Below are 23,291 nucleotides of genomic sequence, written 5' to 3' on the forward strand. Positions count from 1 at the left end.
CCGCCGCGTTAACACTGACGTAGGAGACGTGAACATCACAGCGACGCAAATCCACAGGGGGGCACGACTGACCGCGATTTCCAGCACGACGTGACTGCTGGATGAACTTCCCCGGCTCGGCGGTTCTGTGGGCGTCCCGTTTAAATGCCACATCATAGACCGGAACCGCGCTAATCGCCGCATTGTGTGGCTGTGTGGTCGACTTCTAAATGCCCTTTCCCTTCTCCTTCTCGCTCCCATCGCTGTTGATTCTCGGGGCAGGAGGGAACGTATGGCACTTATTACAAGTTAATGGATCATAAATTGAAACTGAAAGTTCTATAAAAGCGCTCCATTCATATGCACATGCGCCCGCAAACACACACACACACACACACACTCACACACCAGGCTGAGATTTCTTCCAAAGCCTGCGACCTCGGTATTCCTCATTCGTTATACTGAGCCATCGCCCGTTTTGAGGTCATCTTTTATGAATTACTGGTCTAAATTTACGGTCTAATAAGTTTTTGAGCGTTTATGTGGCGCTCTGCCCTGCTTGTCCTCCACTGTGAAGTGCAAAAAATAGGAGTCAACCTCTGGAGTTTTTTTTTTTTTTTTACTTGATGGACTGCTGCTATCTGCCGCTTACTGTCTCTGCTGGTGCGGTTATCTTGCTGTGGCTTGCGAGAGGGTTTATCTGTGGTTCATTTGTGTGTTTTGTTTGTTTATGAATGACGCATTTAGTTTTTTTTTTGGTTTCCAAGTCTCCAGAGAGAGCTGACAGTACACAGGCTGAACCCAGACTGCTTGTCTCCGTCATGTCCCAATTTAGAGTTTTTACTGCAGCGTGGTTGGAATACTAAAATCCTGACTTTAATATGATATCTGCTTAAATATACCGATACAGGTACTAAAATACCATCGTACAAACGTCAAACGGCAGGAGAAGGAATAGAATAATAGATAATGAAAGCACATTCTACACTGAAATCATTGAATTGTGTGAAAAGAAGCCTTAAAACAGAACTTTAGCGCAGTGGTCCCCAACCCGTTTTGCATCACGGACCGGTTTTAATCAGGAACATTTTCTACGGACCGGTCATTGCACAAAAAATAGTTGTTTCTTCTATTATAAAAAGTTTCATAAATTAATAAAATTACTTGTTAAATATGTGTTTCCGTCTCAGTATCGAGTCTCTTTCCAAAGAAGCTCTCCTGAGATGTTTATTTTCTTATTTATTACGGCAGCGGTCAGACTGACGGCTTCGTTTAACGGCCGAGCGTTAAAACTAATAAGAGTCAAGAAACAAGACGGACGCGATGGGAAGACGAGCTAGTCATTTTTCAAAATAAAACACCCTGCAGACTCCACTGGAAATAAAAATAAACCAATCAAATGTTTTGGTTTTTTTTCTTTCTGTGCGGCCCGGTACCAAATGACCCACGGCCCGGTACCGGTCCGCGGCCCGGTGGTTGGGGACCGCTGCTTTAGCGCACATTTTAATCCCCTACTTTTAGCCTTTATGCAGGAATTCAGTTGATGATTGAAACTGCAGCTGATTATTAGTAGCTCATAGGCTAAGCTAAAGTTAGCAACCGTGAATTCAAGGATTCAAGGGTTCAAGGATTCAAGGAACGTTGTTTGTCATGCCAGCTCACATTCACACGCCGTGGCATGAAATAAGTACTCAGGTCCTGGTTTTTAAGAAAAAGCCTAATAAATAATAAGTACAATAAACAAAATAACAAAATAAAAATAAGCACTAAACACATGTGTAGCAGTGAGGTAGACTGTCATATAAAATATAATATTGCACTTAGGTGTTTACAATATTGCACATTTATGGATAAAATAGCTCCAGAAGCTGCTGCACCACTGTGCGCCGCCATCTTTAAAAATGCTGCGTATGGAAAAATATTCGATTGATCAGATGTCATTGCTCATAATAGCCTCTGATCGTGGAAAAAAAAAGTTCACTTGTCACAAACGAATGCCACTCATTTGACCTCTATATGCAGAATCAGAAATACTTTATTGATCCCTGAGGGGGACGTTGCTTAAAAAGCCACCGCATCACACTTTAATCTATCAAATTCCTGTCTCGTTTCAAATCCTTTAAACGAGTCAGCCTGCTCTTTGCACTCGTTGATTCGTCCAGTCTGCGTAACTAAAACATGTTTCACAGGCTGTAGTGTCCTTGGGGTTGCCTTGAGTGTCACCTGTAAGCAAAATAATGTCATATACTGCTGAATGCATAACATTTGTGGACAATCTGTGTCTGCAAAGAGTGGAAGCAGAGTGCCCTGCATTCGCAAATCAGAAAACATGGTTTCTGTAAACATGGTTTTCAAGTAACAGCACTAATAAATGTGGAATAGCATTGTTTTTAACAGCTGGACATCGCAATACTTTCCTATTATTAATATACCATGTAGCAGCAGCACCATGCTGTCTTTTGGATTTGATTGTCGTATGAAACAGGCGAAAAGAAGTCAAATATTTCAACTCTGCTAGATTTTTATCTCTGCATTTTCTGAGCAAATTGAAGCTTTCGGTGCAGCTTTCACCGAGGAGCCACAGCGTCTTTGATTCCTCGGCCACATTAAATTAAACGTGCTACCATGAATAATTACAAATAAACCGCGTTCATCATTGCATTTCAGCAAATTTCCCTCCTTTTCATCGTCCCGCTGCTCATTAATGTTTCACACGTAACACGCGTCGGACAAAATGTTCGACAACGTATCAAAGAACGCACCGATATATACAAATCTGCAATAAACACGCATCGCTGAGCTCGGGGTTCATCTAACGGCGATTTCACGGGAATCCGTTAGAATAGCCCCTCTGAGATTTAGCCCAGCACTTTATTGTTTTGTCTCCTTGTGCCTCCTTTTTTTTTGAAATCTATTTTATTTGGTCCCTCTCCTTGGCCGCCATCCTCGGTGTAAATTAGCTCCTCCACGCTGGCCCTCTCACATAATTCCACAGAGACATTTAAATAAACCATCATCACCATCATCATCATCTCTATCGTTATCCACTCAGCCAGATAATGGAAGTGTGACTCCGTGTGAGTGTGTGTGTTGTTATTTACTCTGCGTTCGCCCACCGCATGGCTTTTGCGGCGCAACAGTCAATTAAAAATCAGTGAAGTGGGGGCGGCGGTCAGAAATAATACAGCGGCACTCGTCGTGTTGCGAGAGAAACCATTTAAGGGTTGGATGTGACATTAAAGCGAGCTTAAACCATACATCCAGCCAGCATGCACTCTTGTTGCACTCGAACCCACCTGGAACGCAGTCGCTCGTTCCATCTGGAGCAGCCTCTGGTGCAACAGTCGCACTCCTCACCAGCTCAAACTGGTCAGATGCATATGCACGGATACACACTCTCATGCAGATTCCAGAAATAGACATTTGGAGTGATGGCCTGCAGGACGGAGCTGACCACTCTAGCATACAGCCAGCTGTCCCACAGGAATTGGCATTTACTTAGATTGGTTCACACACTCACATGAACACACACACACACATATATCTACCGTGTTGTTGCATGGGTTTTACTTTTTCATCTTGAGCTGCTTCCTCTTTGCTTTGAGAAGAATGAGACAAGGAAATAAGGCTTGAACGAGAGTCTTTATTGTTAAGAAGCATAACAACTATATTGATAATGCAGCAGTGCAGAGGATAAAACCACATTTAGGCAAATTTGTAAACACTTTAATACGGTTTCATGGTAGCTGGTGACACAGTGTAGGCTTGTTTAATGAAGTTGGGGAACAAAATCAATATCATGACTAATTATCACGTTTACCTCTGTAATGATTCATCTAACTATTAAGTACACTTGTGCACAAAAGCACTGTTTTCATTTTTTGCACTGTGCAGTTTATTTAAAATCCTGCATCTGAACTCAAAGTATTCATTCAACTTTTGCTTTAAGCAAAGATTTTTATAGTGATGATTCTTTTAACAGCTAAACCTCTATTCTTCCACTGCTCTGCCTGTCAAACGATGTGTTTTTTTAGAGTTCATTCAGTGGTTCTAACCTCTGCTAAGCATTTCCTATAATAAAAAAAAATCTAACTACAGGAAATTTTTTTTGCAAGTCTTAAATAAAAAGTTGTAAGGCTTGAATACCGCAGGGATTTGTGTCTTCTAACAAAGGTGCTCAGGGAACACAATGCAGTTAACTGTAGATGTAAAGTTCAGGTTTGGAACGCGTGTATTTGTCCTAGACAATAAAAAAATAGAAAGAGACGAGCACCTAGTACAGGGGTCTCCAATCCTGGTCCTTTAGGGCCACAGTCCTGCATGTTTTAGATGTTTCCTTCTTCCAACACACCTGATTCAAGTTATCAGGATCATTATCAGGCTCCTGCAGAGCTTGATGATGAGCTGATCATTTGAATCATGAAACATCTAAAACATGCAGGACTGTGGCCCTCGAGGATCAGAATTGGAGACCCCTGACCTAGTACAGCTAATATTATACAATTTTGAACCTGAATGTAATGTTTTTCTTTTTATTAATAGAGATTTCGATCATAAATTGATTCAGAAAAGACGCAAAAGTTCACCAGAATGCAGGAAACAAAGAGCCCAGACTTCTGCTCCCCCTCGAACAAATCTCAACCTATGAACTGCTGCATTTGAGAAAACCCCCAAATTAGGTTCAACAAATAACTTTATTCCGCTTTCTGAACGTCACCAAAAACCCCCAGGTCGGGGCTCTTGTGCCAAAATAAAGTTGCTTCTTTTTTATATTTACCATTCTGGAGACAATAGGATCAGCCACGATTAATAAATTCCCCAAAATGTTTCCACTGAAGTAACAAAAACACCAGGAATTATCACGGGAGCAAAGGTGCTCATTATTGAAGAGCAAAAAAGTCGGGAGGTCGAGGCAGATGGACGGGTCAACAAAACGTCAGAGGGACTTCTGATTGGCTGTTACCAACCCTGATAGAGAATTATTGCTTTTCTCCTTAAAGTGTGACCTCAATCAGTTCCTCTAACCTTGATTAAAACACCTGCTTGGACCAAAGCGACGATCTTTCCCAGAGTCTAACCAAGCTGTGTTTGTGCTTACATAAGATAAGGTGACATCTAACCCAGCCTTAACCATCGGCTTATATCATCATCAAACAAATTGATTTTGCAGCGGTGGTTCATAATACTTTTCAAAGCTGCTGACAAACACTGAGCGTCCTGCCGAGAGGGGCCTCGGATCAGACGGCTAGACGGCATGAACTAATGATGCAATTTGGAGGTTTTAATTTGAACGACGTCTTGCAAGTTTAGCCTGTTTAGCACATACTAAGTTGCATTCTGATCCTGAAACCAAAACCAATTTTAAAACAAATAAGCTGTAAGATATAATCCATGTAGCGAGAGTTAATGGTTGTCGTCTTGCGAAACACAAAGCAACGCAGTGACTCAGTCGTTCCTCAGATTTCTGGAACCAGCCTAAAGTTGTTGATGTAATGTCCTTAGCACAACGGAAATAGGGCACAGAAGTCCATGAGGTGTTCACTTGTGTGTTATCCAACGAGCAGCGAGCCTTCTGGCGTTTGTTCCTCTCTCCTTGTATTTTGAAGGGTCCCACGGGAGAGCGAGCAGGGTGAAATGGAGAGGGGAGTTGGTGGCGGCGGCGGCGGGGAGGAGGAAGAAGAGACAAAGGGGATGCTTTTAGAGTACCAGGCCAAATAAAGCACCTTTTTTCTCTTCTTGATAAAGCAAAAAAGGGAGGAAGACAGAGAGCGAGGGTGACGGAGGGGAAGAAAAGAGAGAGAGAGGAAGACTCTGGGGTACGACGCTTAAAAAAGAGGCAGATTTGTGAGGCTGAACATCAGTTCAGAAAGCCTTGTCTTCACATCTTCTGTACTTTACTAAAAAATAAAAGTCACACCACCCTGACTTAGCCGCCTGAAGTCTGTACCTGGGAGTATTTTTTTCTCTCGTCCTCTTTGAGATTCTTATTCTCATTCCTATTCTCTCACACTCCTCTGTGCACACTCATCCTTTCAGTGTGGTGATTTATCCCTTCATCTCCAGAGTGTCATTGAAGAGAGCCGTTTGGCTCTCCAGACTAATAACCGCCGCTGAGATGGAGAGGGGATAATGTTATTGACTTCCAAGCTAGACAGCAGCTGGCATTGTGTGAATCTGTGTGTGAGGCTTCATGTGACGTGTACAGTCACCCTCAGTTTATGAGTCTGTCGTTTTTGGATTTTTGCTTTTTCATGTTTGCGCACAAGCACGTATGTACGCCTAATGCCAGAGTGTCTGTCTTTTCACCTTAATTCTCGCTGTAGGATGCCTTTGCAGTTTGATGTAATGTCCTTATGAGCCGCCATCCTGGGTTTTTGTGCGTCTGTGTGTGCACGTGCTGGTTGTCGCAGCTGCAACATGAGGAAAAGCTTAAACATTTCCATTCACCAGACAGCCAAACAGTCAGCGGTGCTGCTCTAACAAGCTTGGATTAGCATAGTTATAGTAAGTGTGGGCAGACCTTGATCCACAAATAGTAAATACCACTTTCCTCAATGACAGTAATTCTGCGTTTACCTCCACATGTCAGGACCCGTTGATTTGATTGCAGCCAAACAGGATTTGAAAAGGCAGCTGGCGTTTGTTTTACATAAAACACCCACACAGATTCTCTTGTTTTATTTATGTGCACATGCATGATCTGGGCATGCATGTGCAGGGACATAAAGCACAACATGTCTCGCGAAAAGGCGACAAATCAAACATAAAGCGAGGGAGGCTAATTGTCCAGACGATTGCGCGAGACTGCAGACATGTCCCGACTGGCGGTTTCGTCTCTGCTAATTTTAGAGGACGCTTTGTAATGGAACTGCTTCGTTTGGTTCAGCCAAGCCAAGCTTAGGAGGCAAAGATGAGACTTAAAGCCTTCCCCATCCCCCCCGAAGCACACTGTGGCAAAGGAAGGCAGAGGACAGAGTGAAGGAGAGAGGTGGAAACGGCAGCATTCAGAGTGAAAAAGTAGGCGCACGGCGGCCAGGCATCTAACATCAGGGATGCTTCCACGTGATGAAGGATGTGCATGTGCTCGTTTGAATGATGTGATTAGTGTTGCTGCCACCAGCATATGCCAAGATTACCGTTCGCCTGCTGATGTTTAGGTGGCTTTACTTATGTGCCTTTATGCCGCACGTATACCCTTTTTACGATCGTGCCGGTGCACCGTATTTACTCGCGAGTTTGCAATCAGCACCTGCACTTAAAGGTTAAAAGGAGGAAGCTGAAGAAAGGTGAGAGTAATCCGTCGTTACTCTTATCTCTTGGAGGAGCACATTGTCGCGAACGCACACACTCGTACACGCACACAGCGAGAGTCACATATTGTTTTGGCTACAGGCTACAACTGGTTCTAGCTGGATTTAAAGCTACAGAAGTGTTTTTTTTTTCTCTTCCTCTTCATTTTGTTAAGCTCAGTGTTGAATATGTTTCCCTGAGTCGTCTGAAGCTTTGTCCTCTGCTATCCAAGAAGTAATTATTGTCCTCAGCTCCTCCATAGATTCCTATATGAGGAGAGATGCTCTTCCATCAGTCGTAAACTGATTTCAGAGTGACCATAATATTACCAAATGAGCTGTTCACCTCCTTCTTAAAACACCACTCAATCAGTGATTGGCTCGGTCATAGTTCGAGCCTGAGGGGGGTGCTTGTCCTTAACTGCCTTTGGCACCCGGCTCTTCCCCACCAGCTAGATTATATTGGCTTTGAGGGCTCTTTCACGGTGAGTCATGTTTATTTCATTGTCCCTTTTATGGCACCGCTGTTCCCCTTTTAACCCCTCGCCTCCCTGCATGCAGCTAAATGTTCTGGCAGTACACAGGAGAGTAAGTTATAGAGGTAATAAATATTAGATGGCCTCAGCTTCGACTAGGAATGTGCGCTAATCTGTTTCAAGTGCCGGAGAGGGACTCTGCCTCCCTCCCACTCTCATTAGTTTATGATTTCTGCCGGGGAATTGGATTGCGTTAATTTAAACGAAGTAAAAATATGATGTGAAAAATGTGATTTGAAAACAGTTTTGAAAAAAAAAAGAAAAGGGGGGGGGGGAAGAAAAAAACACACATGCCATCTGGTAGCTGTCAAGCAGCTGGCTGAAGCACTCAACTTTTTAACTGTAGTCTGGACTGTAGAGACTGTAAAAATAAAAAAATTAAACTGTAAAGATTAGTGCTGTTCTGGCAGCAAGGGTGCGAAAATTTAAAAAATACTGGAAAAGAATTAAAGATAAGGCTGAGATCACGTTTATGTTTTTGATGCTTTTGTAAAATGTACATGTGTAAAACTGATTAAATTGCCTTGAAGATATAATAAATATATTAATATTAGCTGCGTAGATAAGAACTGTATTTTAACTAATGCCCATAGATATTATACACTACAAGTATTTTGTAATAATATCTTATATCTGCCATTTAACAAACAAATTTATGTAAAAATTACAGAATCAATAATTATTTTTCTTATAATTGTGTCTAACTACCTCAATACATTTTAATCTAATCTAATTTTAAAAATAGATTTACAATATTTTTCTTCAGTGTTACAGTAATTTCTATTATAAAGAGGAAATGAAGAGTTCATTTGCAAAAACACACAACTCCATCTTCACAAACCTTCAGAAAACCCACTTTTCCATCGTCTACCTGAGACAATATCAATCAAAGTGAAGTTATCTCTATATTTGTCATGTCATTTCTACTGAGTCAAATCCACTCAGCTTCAGTTTTATTGATATTATCTCAAGCAAACAACAAAAAAACAAGTTTCTACAGAAATGGAGTTTTCTGTTTTTGCAAATGTACTCTTCAAATATTTTCCTTTTATGTAATTTTCTGTCAAACATATTCACATTTCTTTTTTAAAAAAAGATTTTCCTTGGTAATTTACAGTTAGACACACATTCACAGTCTGCTTTTCTAATGCTATTGATTATTTGTGTGTCAGAAATACATAAAAAGTAAAATAAATAGGCAGATTTATACATCGAATTTAGTTTAAACTATCATCACTTCACTGTGCAGCTCCCTTCATTGACATATAACTGATGTATTTTCTGCATAATAGCAATCACATCTCCAGGTCTAGTTATCTAACCTTGTGGATATTCTGGTCTCCGGTTTGTTTTTTTTTTTTCAGCGTTTCCTCTGCCTCTTCATCTTCACTGTACGTGAAGACATAAATGCATAAAGGACACTCTGTAAGCAGGAAGAAAACCTTCACATCAACCTCTCAGCGGTAATTACAGGAGTAAAGTTCATGTTGGATCTCATATTTCTCAAGTGGCATTTCAGATGAGGAAGCTGTGTCAACATAAGCAGTAAACCGAGGAATTCAAGGAATCTGTGGTATAAAATGCACAATCAAACTCTCAAAAACACAGTAAATCAAATGCAGAGTGAGCTGAAAGATGCAGATGAAGCGGCCGTACCGGAGAAGAAAAATAATCTTCTCTTCTTGTTGCAGCAGAAACTATTTTGCCACCGTTTAAATGCACTTTATTTGTGTTTTTACTGCGGTTAAAGGACGTGCTAATAGTTGTTGCCCCTCCTGCACGCGTGGGCGGACGGCAGCGAAGTAACTACGTCAAGCTCTGCGGTAGTAAAAATAGCTTAGAACAGCCTCCTCTCATTACACAATGTGTTTTAAAAAAATGTTTTAAAAATCTCACAATAGGAGGTGACATCTGTTGATGGAGGCCGAATCAGCTCGTACGACTAAAAGAAGTGATAGCAGTGGCATGCGGCTTCATGCTCCGTGGCTCTATCCACAGGCAGCGTGTGAACTGACTAGACTGATGTGGCGAGGTGGAGGCACGGCGAGGCTTCTGACAGGAGAGATAATAGCCAATAAGGCGACGCCACTCTGGATGATTGACAGGCTCCAGGGGAGGTCTCGCCTGCCCACGACGCTGCTCCGCGGAGCACTGCTCGAATACAAAACCCACATATATGAAAAGAAAAAAAATGACTCTTCAGATTATTGACAGGGTTGTTTACTCCTCGGTAAATGCGAACAGCAAATTACGTAGGTAGCCCAGTGCACAAATACACCCATTTTCCAGCAGCGTAAAGTAATTAAATTATTCTAATCGCAGACAGAAAGGCTAATTTTATGGTAAAACATATAAGGTGTCAGACAGACAATGAAAACAAATAACTCCAAAACCCACACAGACACAGAGTGATGCAAGTCACTGTTCTGCAGAACGGTGGAGAATATGAAACCAATGCAATGCTCGCTGCCGTCACTTCCCATTTTGGCTCAGGATGGCAGCTGTCAGGCTGATGCAATAGTCGGCATTCAGGAGACACACTGTCAAAGATCGTTTGATTGTTGGGGGAAATAATACAGACTGCGGATGACTCCATAATATTGTAATCCACAGTTACAGCCATTTAAAAAAGGAAAAGCACTCAGAGATTTGTGCACACTGTGCCTGCAGTGTACAGTAATTCTACCAGTGTGTGACAATAACAAATAAAAAAACACACGATAAAGAGCCGGTAGTGTCATGACGATGTAAAGCCGGGTGCATTTTTGGCAAATCCACCCTGAACAAGACATTTACACTGCAGTGTTGTTTCGTTTTTACATCCGGTATTTTAATTAGTTAAATAGTGAACTATGAGATTGGGCCAGATTCATTGAAATGTAATTAGATATATTATTAGCTATTGTAATTCATAATATAATCCATCAGATTGCAAAATAAATGTAGCCTAATCTGATTACTTCCCAAGCAAACATTAAAAATATTGCATCCTCTTGTGCAGCCACAGCTATCTCCACCATAGATATGTATAATAAAGGCTAGATGTCTTAAGGCGGCGTTTCAAACAGGATCACCGTTCGGCCATCTTGACACAGGGAAGCTCTCTGGTGGATCTTGTGGTACGTGAAGGAAGGTGAGCGATCTGCACAAACGTAAATACTCTTATCTTGCTGAAATCTTGACGGATTTACAAATGGTTTGCTTTCTTACAAACGTCATTAACGTGGCTACAATTCAAATTAGAAAAATAATTATCCATAAGTACGCCTCTGACGTTTATAACAAACCAAACTGTTCGAAAATCAGCAGAAAATTGAGCAAGTTATGGTTGTTTAAAAAGCACATGCACCACTACAACAGTGTTATGGGTGAGCGAGCGCACCAAATCAAGATGGCCGCCAGTGTGGCCGTGCGATTCCATTGGCCGACAGCGCGGACGAGACAGCTAGCCTTTATCATACATATCTACCATGTAATTTTGGTGCCTGAGCTTCACAAAACGGCAAGTAAAAACCAAAAGTACTTAAAAATTGTGAATAATTGTCCCACACAGGATGCAAACCTCCATCTCTTGAGTAAATATCCGGTTGTTGACCTTCACCAGCGTCCACCTGGTTCTACAGAACTGCATGTCGTTCCTACTGCCTTACCTAAATGAGAACGCAGTTTATTTGCATCGGGATGCGGGTTTAAGGAAACAGGCCTTCCTTTGCACATGGCCTCTGCTCTTAATTGTAGCGTATTAGCAGCAGGAGTGCCGTCACCACATCTCTCCTTCTCTCTCTCCCCTTTGCAAACTCATCCTCAACCCCCCCCACCTCCTCGCTCCGGCATTCGCTCCGCACAATTGCCTCAGTTGATGGGATTGGACCTCAGGCGCCTGCCCCCATTCTTCAGACACCCTCCATCCCTCCATCGTTCACTCCCGCCATTCACACCACCTCCCCGCTGCTGTCACTCCAAACCTCATCGCTCACTCCACGGAGAGTCCACCATCAGCAGCCAATAAGGAAATTCGCACACAAACAAACACACACACACACACACACAGCGAGAAAACACAGTGAAGGTGACAGCCACTAGCTTGTCACCGCCAGTAGCCGGAGGGAAGCTTCCAGCCATGTCCACACTAATGCAAATAAATTAGAAAATGACATTTACCTGTCCAGAGTTTTTTAAATGTTTTCAGATCACCTCCTCTAGTTATGCTGTTTACGCCCAAACGCTTGCACATTATTCCGCTGGACGTCTCACTGGAGGCAGCAGCTTGATGCCACTTCTACGAGGCGGTTTCTGTTGTGTCGAGAAAAGCGCACGGAATAATCGCGATCTCACCCGATATCACATCCACCTGCACGATGAATTGCCTCTGGCCACAAGGGGGAGAGTAGAGCACTCCATAGCCTATAAAGTATTTACAGGAAACCTAATGGTTAGCCTAATTATACATCTAGCAGACGCAGAGCGACGTTTGTGGCCACCCGTTGAAATTAAGTCTATTATTCACTCTCCTCTTGGCTCCGTCTTCGCCTTTACCAGCTCCCGATGAAAACTCCTGAGAAAAATAAATTTAAAAAACTCTGTCTTTTTAGTTCCTAACGCGCCAACGTGTTCAACACTTAATTGCTAGCTTTGTCTGTCCGACCTTTGATGCTGGGCAGGTAGCATACAAAAGGATTATTAGAGATTTTTTTTTTTTGCAAACAGCCGCCTGGTTCTTCAAACGACACTGACGAGTGAGAACGAATCGAGACTTTACGTGGGAAGACTAAAGAATAAACTGACGGATAAAATGGGAACTGCGGAGCTGCTAATCATTTTCGCAGTAAACGCAGAGATCTGAACCTTAATGTAAAAATATTGATGAGCTCAGTTTTAACTACTTAATGGAAAGATTACAAAAAACACCAGCTCCATTAGAATAAGGTGTGAAAGTCGGTGTTTTGGCCTCTAAGTGGTGCGATTAAGGACGATTAAGGATGCTAGAGCAGTAGAATCTGCTTTTACAGAAATTCATAAGAAATAATCATCTCATAATATATCATACTCTATTATTAGATACACTGTAAACTTTTTTCAATACTGTTTTGTTACATTACAACAAGTAAAATTGTAGAAAAAGATCTTAACCAAAAATCTGATTTACATGCCTAATTTTTTATTTTTTTGCAAATGTTAATTTGTTACATTTAGTATTGAATTTTTTTTATTTAAATGAGCAAAAATAGAATTATTTTACAAATATTGTCTTTTATTTGAGAGACAAATTATGTATAAGAATTTTTAAAAAAGGTAAACATATTTGTTTTAACTGTTAAACTGTATATATACATATTACAGATTATCCATTTTGTTAAATTACAGATATGTTGTAAAATCTAAAAAAATAAAAATTAAATATTCATTTACATTTTGACTGTAAAATAAGATGTATATTCGTCTACTGTATTGATAGAGTTCAGTTCGACAATGTATTGTCGCAGCATTTGCTGAATTAAGATGATTGTCATGGACTGCAAGGTGGCGCAGTTGGTAGCACTGTTGCAGCAAGAAGGTTGCTGGTTCACGTCTACCCAGGATCTTTCTGTGTGGAGTTTGCATGTTCTGCCTGTGCAGTGTGGGTTCTCTCCGGGTTCTTCCTCCCACAGTCCAAAAACACGTTGAGGTTAATTGGTGATTCCAAATTGTCCGTAGGTGTGACTGTGAGTGTGCTTGGTTGTCTGTCTCTAAGTGTGGCCCTATGATAGACTGGTGACCCGTCCAGGATGTTCCCTGCCTTCACCCTAAATCAGCTGGGATAGACTCCAGTCCCCCCATGACCCTAGTGAGGATTAAGCAGTGTATAGATAATGGATGGATGGAAGATGATTGTCACGCAATGTATACTGTTCAGCTGCTAATCAAAGAAGGAGGTGAACTGAGAGTAATGCTAGACTCATGATTTATGAAGTTAAATGCAACAGAAGACAAAGATGCATTCAAGTCGCTTGACTGAATGTTGCAGAGAGACAGCAGTAGATACATGGTAGGTGTCTGCAGTACACTATTTATTTGCTTATGTGAGTTAAGTTTATTTCAGAACCAGGAAGCATCGTCGAAATGTCTCAAATCCCTGCTGTGCTAAGGCAAATTAGTGTTAATGGAATTTGCCATCAAATTCTTGTTTTGTGCTGAACTTTCAGACAACTCCACTATCATACTACACCATTATTACTATCATACTACACCATTCATGGACTTAGACCATGTTTTCACGCGAGTTTTCACAATTTCACAGGGTGTAACGGACGCACACAACTATCAAATAAGTAGAGAGTGACACCAAAATCAGCCCAGTGACCCGCTCTCTGTGCGAGTCCATTAACAAAATCATCACTCCATTGAAGACAAACACAGCGTTGTGTATTGTGTCTCATGCAGCGTGGACGCTGACCGCTCTGCTTCTCCTCCTATGCGCCGCAACTAGTCTGTCCACTCCAATAAGTCAACCGCTGTCGCAGTCAAGATGCTTCACTTTCCCAAATCCGCCTCATTTCTCCCTGCAGCGGCATCCGAAGCTCGAGCATTTTTGAAGCCGAGACGGGTTCCTTTATTTATGTACTTTGTAAATATTGCAGTAAAATGAGCATGTACTGCTGCATAAGTAATGATGGCTTCTGAACTCTAAATACAATGTTTATTTCAGCAGGAGGTCTTTCAAGAATCTTTGAAATCGCAATTCTTGGATACTAATTCGAGAAAGCCGATCACGGGGGATTTTAGTGTTGCAGGAATGATTGATGATGAGTGTAAAAATACTATGAAGACGAGTTGGATTTGCAGGGGGGGGTTGTTTGTGGCTTAGCGAGGTGGGGAGCAGACACGGGGATTTGGCGGTGTGCTATCAGGTGCAATAATAAGGAATCAGGAGCCAGAGGGACGGCTCTTCAGCGCCAGTCCTAACACACAGTGTCACTTTGTTTCTCTGGAGAGCCATTGGAAGTGCCTCCATCCCTCCTTCCCTCCATCTGCCACACTCACTCTCCTGCTCTTTCTTCCTCTCCCACACTCTCTTTTCTTTCACCCCCACCATCTCCGTCTCTGCTTCCATCTATCTCGCTTCCTTTTGTCCTAGACTCTTTTTTTGCTTCCTCCGTGTCACTTCTGTTTATGTTTATCTCCCTGCTTTGTCACTCTTCCATACTCAGTCTGTGCGTGCAGACATCAAAGGCAGTCTCCGACAGGTCGTCCGCCACGGCTTCACAAGGTTACATGAAATACGAGATGAGAAAAGAAGTGTCAGGGTGACAATTCACTTTAACCTCTTAGATGTGTCATGTGACATCTTTAAAGCTGTCAGAAGATGACACATTCGGGTGCAGTTTTGTGGAGAGTTTTTTTTTTTTTGAGTGGAAAATAAATCCCACAGCTTTTCTTTTCTTTTTTTTTGCTCCGCTGACGTCAGCGCTGTTGCATCCTGAATTAAATTAATTATTGCACATTGGTTCGGTAATTGGCCGGTGAAGTGCTACCGTGCAGCATATTCCAACAAATCTCCCCGCGACATTAGCCCGTCTGACAGTGCCGCCTGCCTTTGAAGAGAGACGTCAGCCGTGATGCTCCAAATTCGTTTGACGTGCGATGGCTCACCATTGAGCTCTAAGCCTTACAGTTGCACAGTTAGCGCTAGCACATTGTTCGTTTTCGGCTACATCGGGATAAACGCGCTGTAATTATAAAAAATGATGGTGTTTCGTCACTCTGGGGGGGGAAAGAGGAAAACAGAGAATTGACTAGACAGATCAGAACTGAAAGGCTGCGATGAGGCATGGATTTTCAGCTCCCTTTTTTTTTTAAATTCATTGTGTAGCATGACACTGCAACCTTGAATGACTGCCGTTCCTGTGGGCGTCTCACAGCAAACAGCAAAAAGCAGAACGTGGCTTTCTATGTTTAGGTCTCCAACTTAAGGCTTGTTTATCTGCGAAATACAGCGCGAACATGCATTTGATGTGTTGGATGTCATCGCGGATTGCGTCCACTTCACCAGAGAAGCCTCCTTGGGACTAAGTTGCCCAACCGGCCTCCGTGTGCGGTGAGGCTCGCTGTCAACGCAGCTGCAGCGTCTCGAGTCGGTGCTTCGCCACGATAGTCGCAACGCCTCGAGTCTCTGATCCGATCATTAAACTGATTTCCCCCTTTTGCGTGGTTTAAGTCCATTTTTCCCACCCACTGTAATAAGGGACAGTTGCGATATCCCGCGGCGGTCCAAAGAGGAGGCTGAAGGTTGCGGACCTGAGCTCTGTAAGGTGACGGCGCTCGCTGCTCCAAAGGCCCTGGAGGTCAGACTGCAAGAGAGAGAGCTCAGGGAGCCTGGGTGTGTGTGTAGGTGTGTGTGTGTGTGTGTGTGTGTGGTGGTGATGGGGAGCGGAAGAGAATAGGAGATGGTAATGAAGGAGCTAATTGCTTCCAGTGGATTTTGAAATCGAACCCTGGCCCCCAGTGCACGGACCAGGCAGCGCGCAAATGGAATATTGATGACCGCGGCGAAAATAAGGGAAAATGACCCTGCTATATGATCAATATGAAAGCCACAGATCTGCGCAGAACATGTCTCAACAGGCAATACATTTCCCCTGGTTTTTATGGATCCGTATACACTTACCACAGGTTTAATATTGCTGAAGTGCACAAATATTACATTATATCAATTTGCCCTCTCTATTATTCATAGCAGCAATGTTATATTGATGGTTTTTACAGCTCCGGAGCAACTTTGTAATTATAATTAACACATATGGGAAGTCAAAGATATCACAGGATGGGAGGCTTTTACTTAGTATTTAGTGGCAAAATATAATATGTGATACTTACAGCAAGTTATGAGAAAAATATCTTAGGATTTAGATATAGCGACTACTAAAACAGGACGCCAGACTAACTGTTTACGTCGGTCGCTCCAGGAGTGGCTCTAACTTTTTCATTCAAGTGCACCGGCTCATAATTTTGGTGACCCCGCGCCTTTTGGCATTTCAATAATATGTGTAACCGACAGGCATCTGCAGTGTGGCGTTATGAAGAGGATGAATCTTGATCTGTTTATTGCGACAACAAGAAATGATAAAGAACAGCCGCCATGTAATAAGCTGCCGACTTCAGCTCCTTTTCCCCCCCGCAGGAGAGTTGTACAACAGGACTGAGAATGTGCGTGGACGGTGGGTGTGGAGCTTGCAGCAGGGACTGGTGTTGGGTTTATTACTGTCTCATCATAATTACAGGGGGGGCTACTGGCTACTACCCTTCCCCAGTGAAACAATCTGCTGTGTTTACAATTGGCATAGCAAATGAGACGGGATAATACTGTGTGTCTGTGCAGATTCTCAGTCATCGAGGTTGTTGGTAAGCGCTTCAAGGTAGCCAGGCTTCTTCTTAAATGAGGTCACATTCAAGAGGTTGCCTCATTTACAACCGACCTTTGGGGAGCTCCAGGTAAATAATTAAGCCATGTAACGTATAAGAAGTCAAGTGAGCTGAGGATGATAATAACGCTTCAGCAGTCGGTGAGAATTCAGGAAGCCTCTCGGATGAGTCAGCAAAAAAACAGAATAAAGCACCATTAGCAGTAACAGCACCAATAAAGCGCATAAAGAGCATTAACCAAAAATTGTTGTAATTTATTAATGTCTCTAACGAGGCAAATAGTAAAAAACAGAAATTATTATATGTAATACTCAGTGTGTAGACTAAATAATATGAAGATGAAACAGAAGATCAGACAGCGTGGTGCGTTGATCCTACAGGCCGGCTACCATCTCAAACCCACAGCCCAAGTCCACAGTAGTGCAGATTTATGGAGAAGCCAGTAGCTCAAAGAGCATTAGAGAGGAGCAGAGGAACAGCAACGCCGAGAACACACAACCAATGACAGTGTCCAGTTGCACTCAATGGATTTTAGGTTTCATGTGCAAACAAAATAGTGAAAACGGTCTGAAACCCTGTGAAAGTCCGAACAAGAGACCTGTTATAAACTGCACACTTAAATCAGAGCAAGACGTAAATGCTGATGTTTGCATGCTCACTATACTCTGCAAACATACTGATGCTAAGTGTTAGACAAGTTAAATGCTGACCTAATGAGTCAAGATAGAAGTAAAGTTAGTTATTAGAATTCATCCTGAGGAGATCATGAAAACACAAACCAACTTTCATGACAATACACCTACTAGTAGTTGTTAATTGTGAAAAATATATTTCATTTCAATTAAAACCACGTATTAACCTCCACGGTGGACTCAGGAGATCACTGAAGTCAGTAGGGTTCATCATCTTGGAACCATCAATGCCTGCATTAAAACTTTAAGGGCAATTGTTTCATTATTTGTTGACTGACTAACTGGCATTGGCTGCTGTTGGCGTGGCTCAAATCAGAAGCTATTGTGCTGTTAAACTGCTCATTTAGCTCCCGCTACAGCGTATATCAGGACCGGTAAAAGCCACTGTTACGCTGGCAAATGTAATAACCATGTGACCAGGAATCTGTTTGCATTCTGTAAGCCTGTTTTGCAATATGAGAAGCAGTCCTCAGATAGACAGCCTAATTAAAGCATGCTGGAGTTGCCATGACAATAACCTTTCCACCTTGGGTCAGGTGAGAGCAGAGAAGATCAGGTGGCTGGAGTTGATCTGAGGTCTACACGGAAAAGTTAGACGCAGGGGTTGTTCCTCTTTGTGCTTTTTAGTAGCATCATGAAGTACTCAGGAACAGGAATGAGGAATTTCAAACCAAATTCACCTTTTTATGGCCAATTTTGACTTGTCTCACTGGGCTTCTCTGAGAAGTCAAAAATCCATCCATCCATCCATCCATCCATCCATCCATCCATCCATCCATCCATCCATCCATCCATCCATCCATCCATCATCTATACACCGCTTAATCGTCACTAGGGTCACAGGGGGGCTGGAGCCTATCCCAGTCAGTCTATCACAGGGCCACACTTAGAGACAGACAACCAAGCACACTCACATTCACACCTACCAACAATTTAGAATCACCAATTAACCTCAACATGTTTTTGGACTGTGTGGGAGGAAGCCAGAGAACCCGGAGAGAACCCACGCTGCTCCAAACTCCCCACAGAAAGAGCCCAGGTGTCCTCACCGGGATGCAAACCTGCGACCTTCTTGCTGCGAGGCAACAGTGCTAACCACTGCGCCATCTTGCATCCCAGTCAAAAATTAATCCAGCATAATATTCAACCATTAGAACTCATTTGTCTGTTCAGGAACGCAAGAAAGTAACTATAATTTGACATCTTAATGAAGAGATAATAATGTGTTTTACTGTTTTTTCTGGGTTCTTTTTGTAAAACAGTAAATTTGGATACATGGATAACAATGATAATTATATTTTAGCATTAAAAACATCATTTCGGTTAAAGAGCTTCCACATACTGGTGTATTAACCATTACAAAAACATAAAGCATGATTTTGGTAATTACCAATGCTGTTAATTTAGGGCAGATGTGTCATAACCCTTACATTGGGCAGTGGTCTAATAAATCTGACCACCTATTGGCTAATAGTGGCTTAATGCAAAAATGTAAACAACTTCAAGGATCATTGCTTGGGAGAAGTAAAGGAAGTAGTATTTTAGAATTCGGAAAAGGTGTTAACAAAGTCAGCCTTCTACCCATATCTGCCTGCCAGTGTGCCATCAGGAGTATGCAAGGGACCTCCAGGCAAGATGTGACAGAGGGCCTGCTAATATAAGAGTAGCATCGATAATTTTTACAGAATGTGACCAAAACACTATTTCACCAATTCTGTTTGATTTGAGGCTACACCAGTCCACATGTACCATAAAGCCAACTTGGACCAGAGTCTGAAGCCACTGATGTAATTATGTGGATATATATATATATATATATATGGCAGAGTTGATGGAACTGACGTGCCATTTGCTGTTTGTTTTCAGCAATTACAGCCCAATCATTATGCTTTTGATGTCCGAGAACAATATTGCATGAATGTACAACCAGCTGCTTTCTCCATGCTGTCAAAGCCTGGGCAATTTCTTACATTAGATGCATGAAATCAGTGGAGATGGAGGGATTTTTTATTTTATTATTTTTTTTTGTTTGATCTTCCAATGTATATTTTTCTGCATCTCCGTGTTGCGCTGCTGTCTCAGTGGTAATAATGGGTTTCTATTTATTCTCCTGGCACATGGATGAGGGCTTTCGCAGGTCCTTTGTTGCCTCCCATACTATTTCCTCCTGTCTCCGTGTTGTGCGGAGACATGAGTTTGACGCCGAGGGGAGAATTTCTCCACGACCGGAATCAGCACCCCATCATCCCACAGCCGCGCTCCACTTTCCATTTGTTTCTCTCTCAGTATTCTCATTTTTTTTTTCTGTATCTTTCTGCCAGTTCCACAACACAGCTCCCTCATGTTTACATATTGCCTGATCCAAAACAACAAACCGAAGCTTTACAGCTTGCAGCCCCTGTGCTCGCTCGCTCACTCTCGCTCTCTCTCTCTCTCTTCCATTTTTCTCTCTCATCTTCCCACTTGTGCTATTTCTTCTTTCACTCGTGGCCATCGTGACTTGTCTGTGACTACACAAAAGGAAAACGCAGGACACACAGGAAATGCAATGACGGATTCCAAAGGGGTTTTGTTTACAGGTAATGGCGTAGTTACTGTTACCAAGTGCCACAGCAACTAGTTGGCTTAGTGTGTTGCCGGGACTTTTTCTGAAGGTTACCCATTGTTAAAAGAGGATGCCTTCAACACGGTGTCCTTGGAGGAGGAATCGTCTCCTCCAACACTGAGTTGGTGTTGCATGTCCAACTTAAGACATAAATGAATAAGTGAACTTGATGTTGTCTCTCGTTAGGTGGATTTCCACTTGGGGCAGACAGATTTGAATGCCTTACAAATAGTTACTAAAACTCCTGTTCTATGGGAAGGTAGAGAGAAAATGGAAGGTTTTTCACTTTTAGGGTGATGTTAGAGAGGAGAACTGCTACTTGATGACATCAAGAGGACAGAGAAGTGGCACTTGTTGTTCCCTCCAGGTTTAACGGATCAGCATTTGTCTTGTCCGAGCTGAACCCAGAGCAGTTTTTGGGTCTTTTTTTTTTCTCTCCTGCCACACTTTCCTCACTGTGGACTCATTTTTCACTGCAATATAAAGTCCTGCACCTCTACGGAAACAGCACAAGCATGGCCACAAGTAATGGAGGAACTCAGAAATGTGTTGTGGGCATAAAGATACAGTTATAATGCCCAAATTCTTTTTTTCTTCCTTTTTTTTTTTTTTAAGAAAAAGCCAAAAAGTTGCTTTTCTTTGATTATTTATTTTACAAAAATGGAAAAACCTGACATTTTTCCAAGTCCCCACAGGTGTTACCTATCCTATAAACAACCCCTTTCTTCACAAACTAGGGTTTTTCACACCACTCTGCTCTTAAAATGTAGAAAGATTTCTCACCATGCTGACACATCTCCCAACAAGTTGCTGACAGCTTGTTCCTCAGTGCACCATTTCTGAGCCATGCTGCATTTATTTAATTGATCAACTAGGTTTTATTTTTCTCTCAATCCCTTAAATTTGTTCCCATACTCGTCTCCTCTCTGCTCTGTGAAAACACTGCCTGCAGTTCAGGTGAAAGGTTCCAAAATTTTGTCACGTGACAGCTTACGAACAGTTTGTTTGTGGCGATTTTTTAAAAACTATACATTCGATTCAATTTAATTCAAGTTGATTTTCTTTATATTGTGCTGTTCACACCATATGTCATCTCACAGTGCTTAACATCGTAAGGTGGAGACCTTGCGAATTTAAGTAGAGAACCCAACAATCCAGAGTTGCCTTTGGATTCCCTCTAAGTTAGCAGTCAGCAACAGTAGGAAGGAACCAAAACAAAAAAAACTCCAATGGAAGGGAAAAAAAAAAAAAACCTCAGACAGAACCAGGCTGAGGAAAGGCGGCCATCTGCCTCAACTGGTTGGGATGAGAATGGGCTTATCACAGTTTTCGCTTAGATTTGTTAGCTTCCCATGATGCAACTGTGATTCACACATGATTTGTTCAAGGGCTTAAAGGTTGAAAATCCAACGATTCTCTTTTTTTTTCTTCTTTTTTTTTTACAGTAATTGGCTCTGATAAATGGTGTAATTTCGTCCATAACACACCTTGAAAGCCCAGCAGCATTTTGGGGTTCAGAAAGTTAACCAGACACTGTTTTCTTTTCCGAAAACAACCCCGAAAGAGGTTTTACAGGCGTGGTTCTCATCGTCAGCACACATAAATACAAATATTCCGGCCGCCCTACAATGCCCCCACATGTTCCTACAGTGGAAAACATCGATTCAGCCACACCCGGACTGACCAACATGCGAGAGGCAGAAAGCAAAGTGTCAATTATTTCATCATAGATCATAAAGAAACACAACCCCTCTGATCCTCTCGAGTCTTCACTTTCCCCTCCTCCTCAGCCCGGCGATTTTATTTTTGCTCTCTCACTCTTTCCATCCATCCTTGAACCCACTCACTCGGTGCTGTCTCACCTTACTCTCCGTGTCGATCTAAAAAATGGGCTCAGGAAGTCACTTTGCAACAGCGGAGTGATATAAAACTGTAAAATCAGACTATGTTTGATTTATGTGCACCATTAGCGGGGAATAGTGTTCCATCATAAGTAGTCTGTCTGTCTGGAGGCTGCATGCGAAACCTATACCCACGGTCGTACAGATAGGATTTTATGATCTGGACTGAATGATGGGATTATCATAGCTGTAATTATGGCGAGCGGTGTGTATTGTGTGTTTGTGCGCGTGCCCGCTCGATGCAACCTTCTCTCCAGCAGTTCTCATATTTACCGAGGCTGCTTCGTGATTGATGCCGGGACCAACACGGATGCTTGTTTCATATTTAGCCGATTTTACAGCGAATGTGAGAATGAACGTGATAATGAGAAAGAAACAGTTTGTTGGAAGGCGTGTGATGAATCACAACGCAGCGCTGCGGCGGCGAGCTCAGCTGAAGAATGCGTGGCTTACCTGTTGCGTGACCTCGAAAAAGTAACGTTTGCTTCTTTTCTCTCTCTTGCAGCGAGGGAGGAGAACGTGGCCACCTTCCGGGGCTCGGAGTACTTCTGCTACGACCTGTCGCAGAACCCCATTCAGAGCAGCAGCGACGAGATCACGCTGTCCTTCAAGACGTGGCAACGCAACGGCCTCCTGCTCCACACGGGGAAATCCGCAGACTATGTCAACCTGGCGCTAAAAGATGGGGCGGTTTCCCTCGTCATCAATCTGGGTTCCGGGGCCTTCGAGGCCATCGTCGAGCCAGTCAATGGAAAATTCAATGACAACTCCTGGCACGACATCAAAGTGACACGCAACCTGAGACAGGTAATCGGGGGTAACAGTGATGGACGGAGTTTGGAGACAGGTGTTTTTTTTTCTTCTTTTTTTCTTTCTTGGCTTTAGATAAA

At 42.5% G+C, this 23,291-nt stretch overlaps 1 protein-coding gene across 1 annotated transcript in view; it reads left to right on the top strand.

Moving 5' to 3' along the window:
- The window catches only part of nrxn3b (neurexin 3b), a gene marked incomplete at its 3' end in the record, with an annotated part of 274,338 nt that overhangs the window by 56,418 nt on the left and 194,629 nt on the right, over positions 1-23,291 (top strand). The window contains exon 5 of the mRNA XM_008281996.1: positions 22,907-23,208. Coding sequence (XP_008280218.1) covers positions 22,907-23,208 — 302 coding nt within the window. The remainder of the gene's footprint in view (positions 1-22,906; positions 23,209-23,291) is intronic.

The sequence above is a fragment of the Stegastes partitus genome, unplaced genomic scaffold (assembly GCF_000690725.1).
Source record: "Stegastes partitus isolate 25-593 unplaced genomic scaffold, Stegastes_partitus-1.0.2 Scaffold254, whole genome shotgun sequence".
NCBI lineage: Eukaryota > Metazoa > Chordata > Actinopteri > Pomacentridae > Stegastes > Stegastes partitus.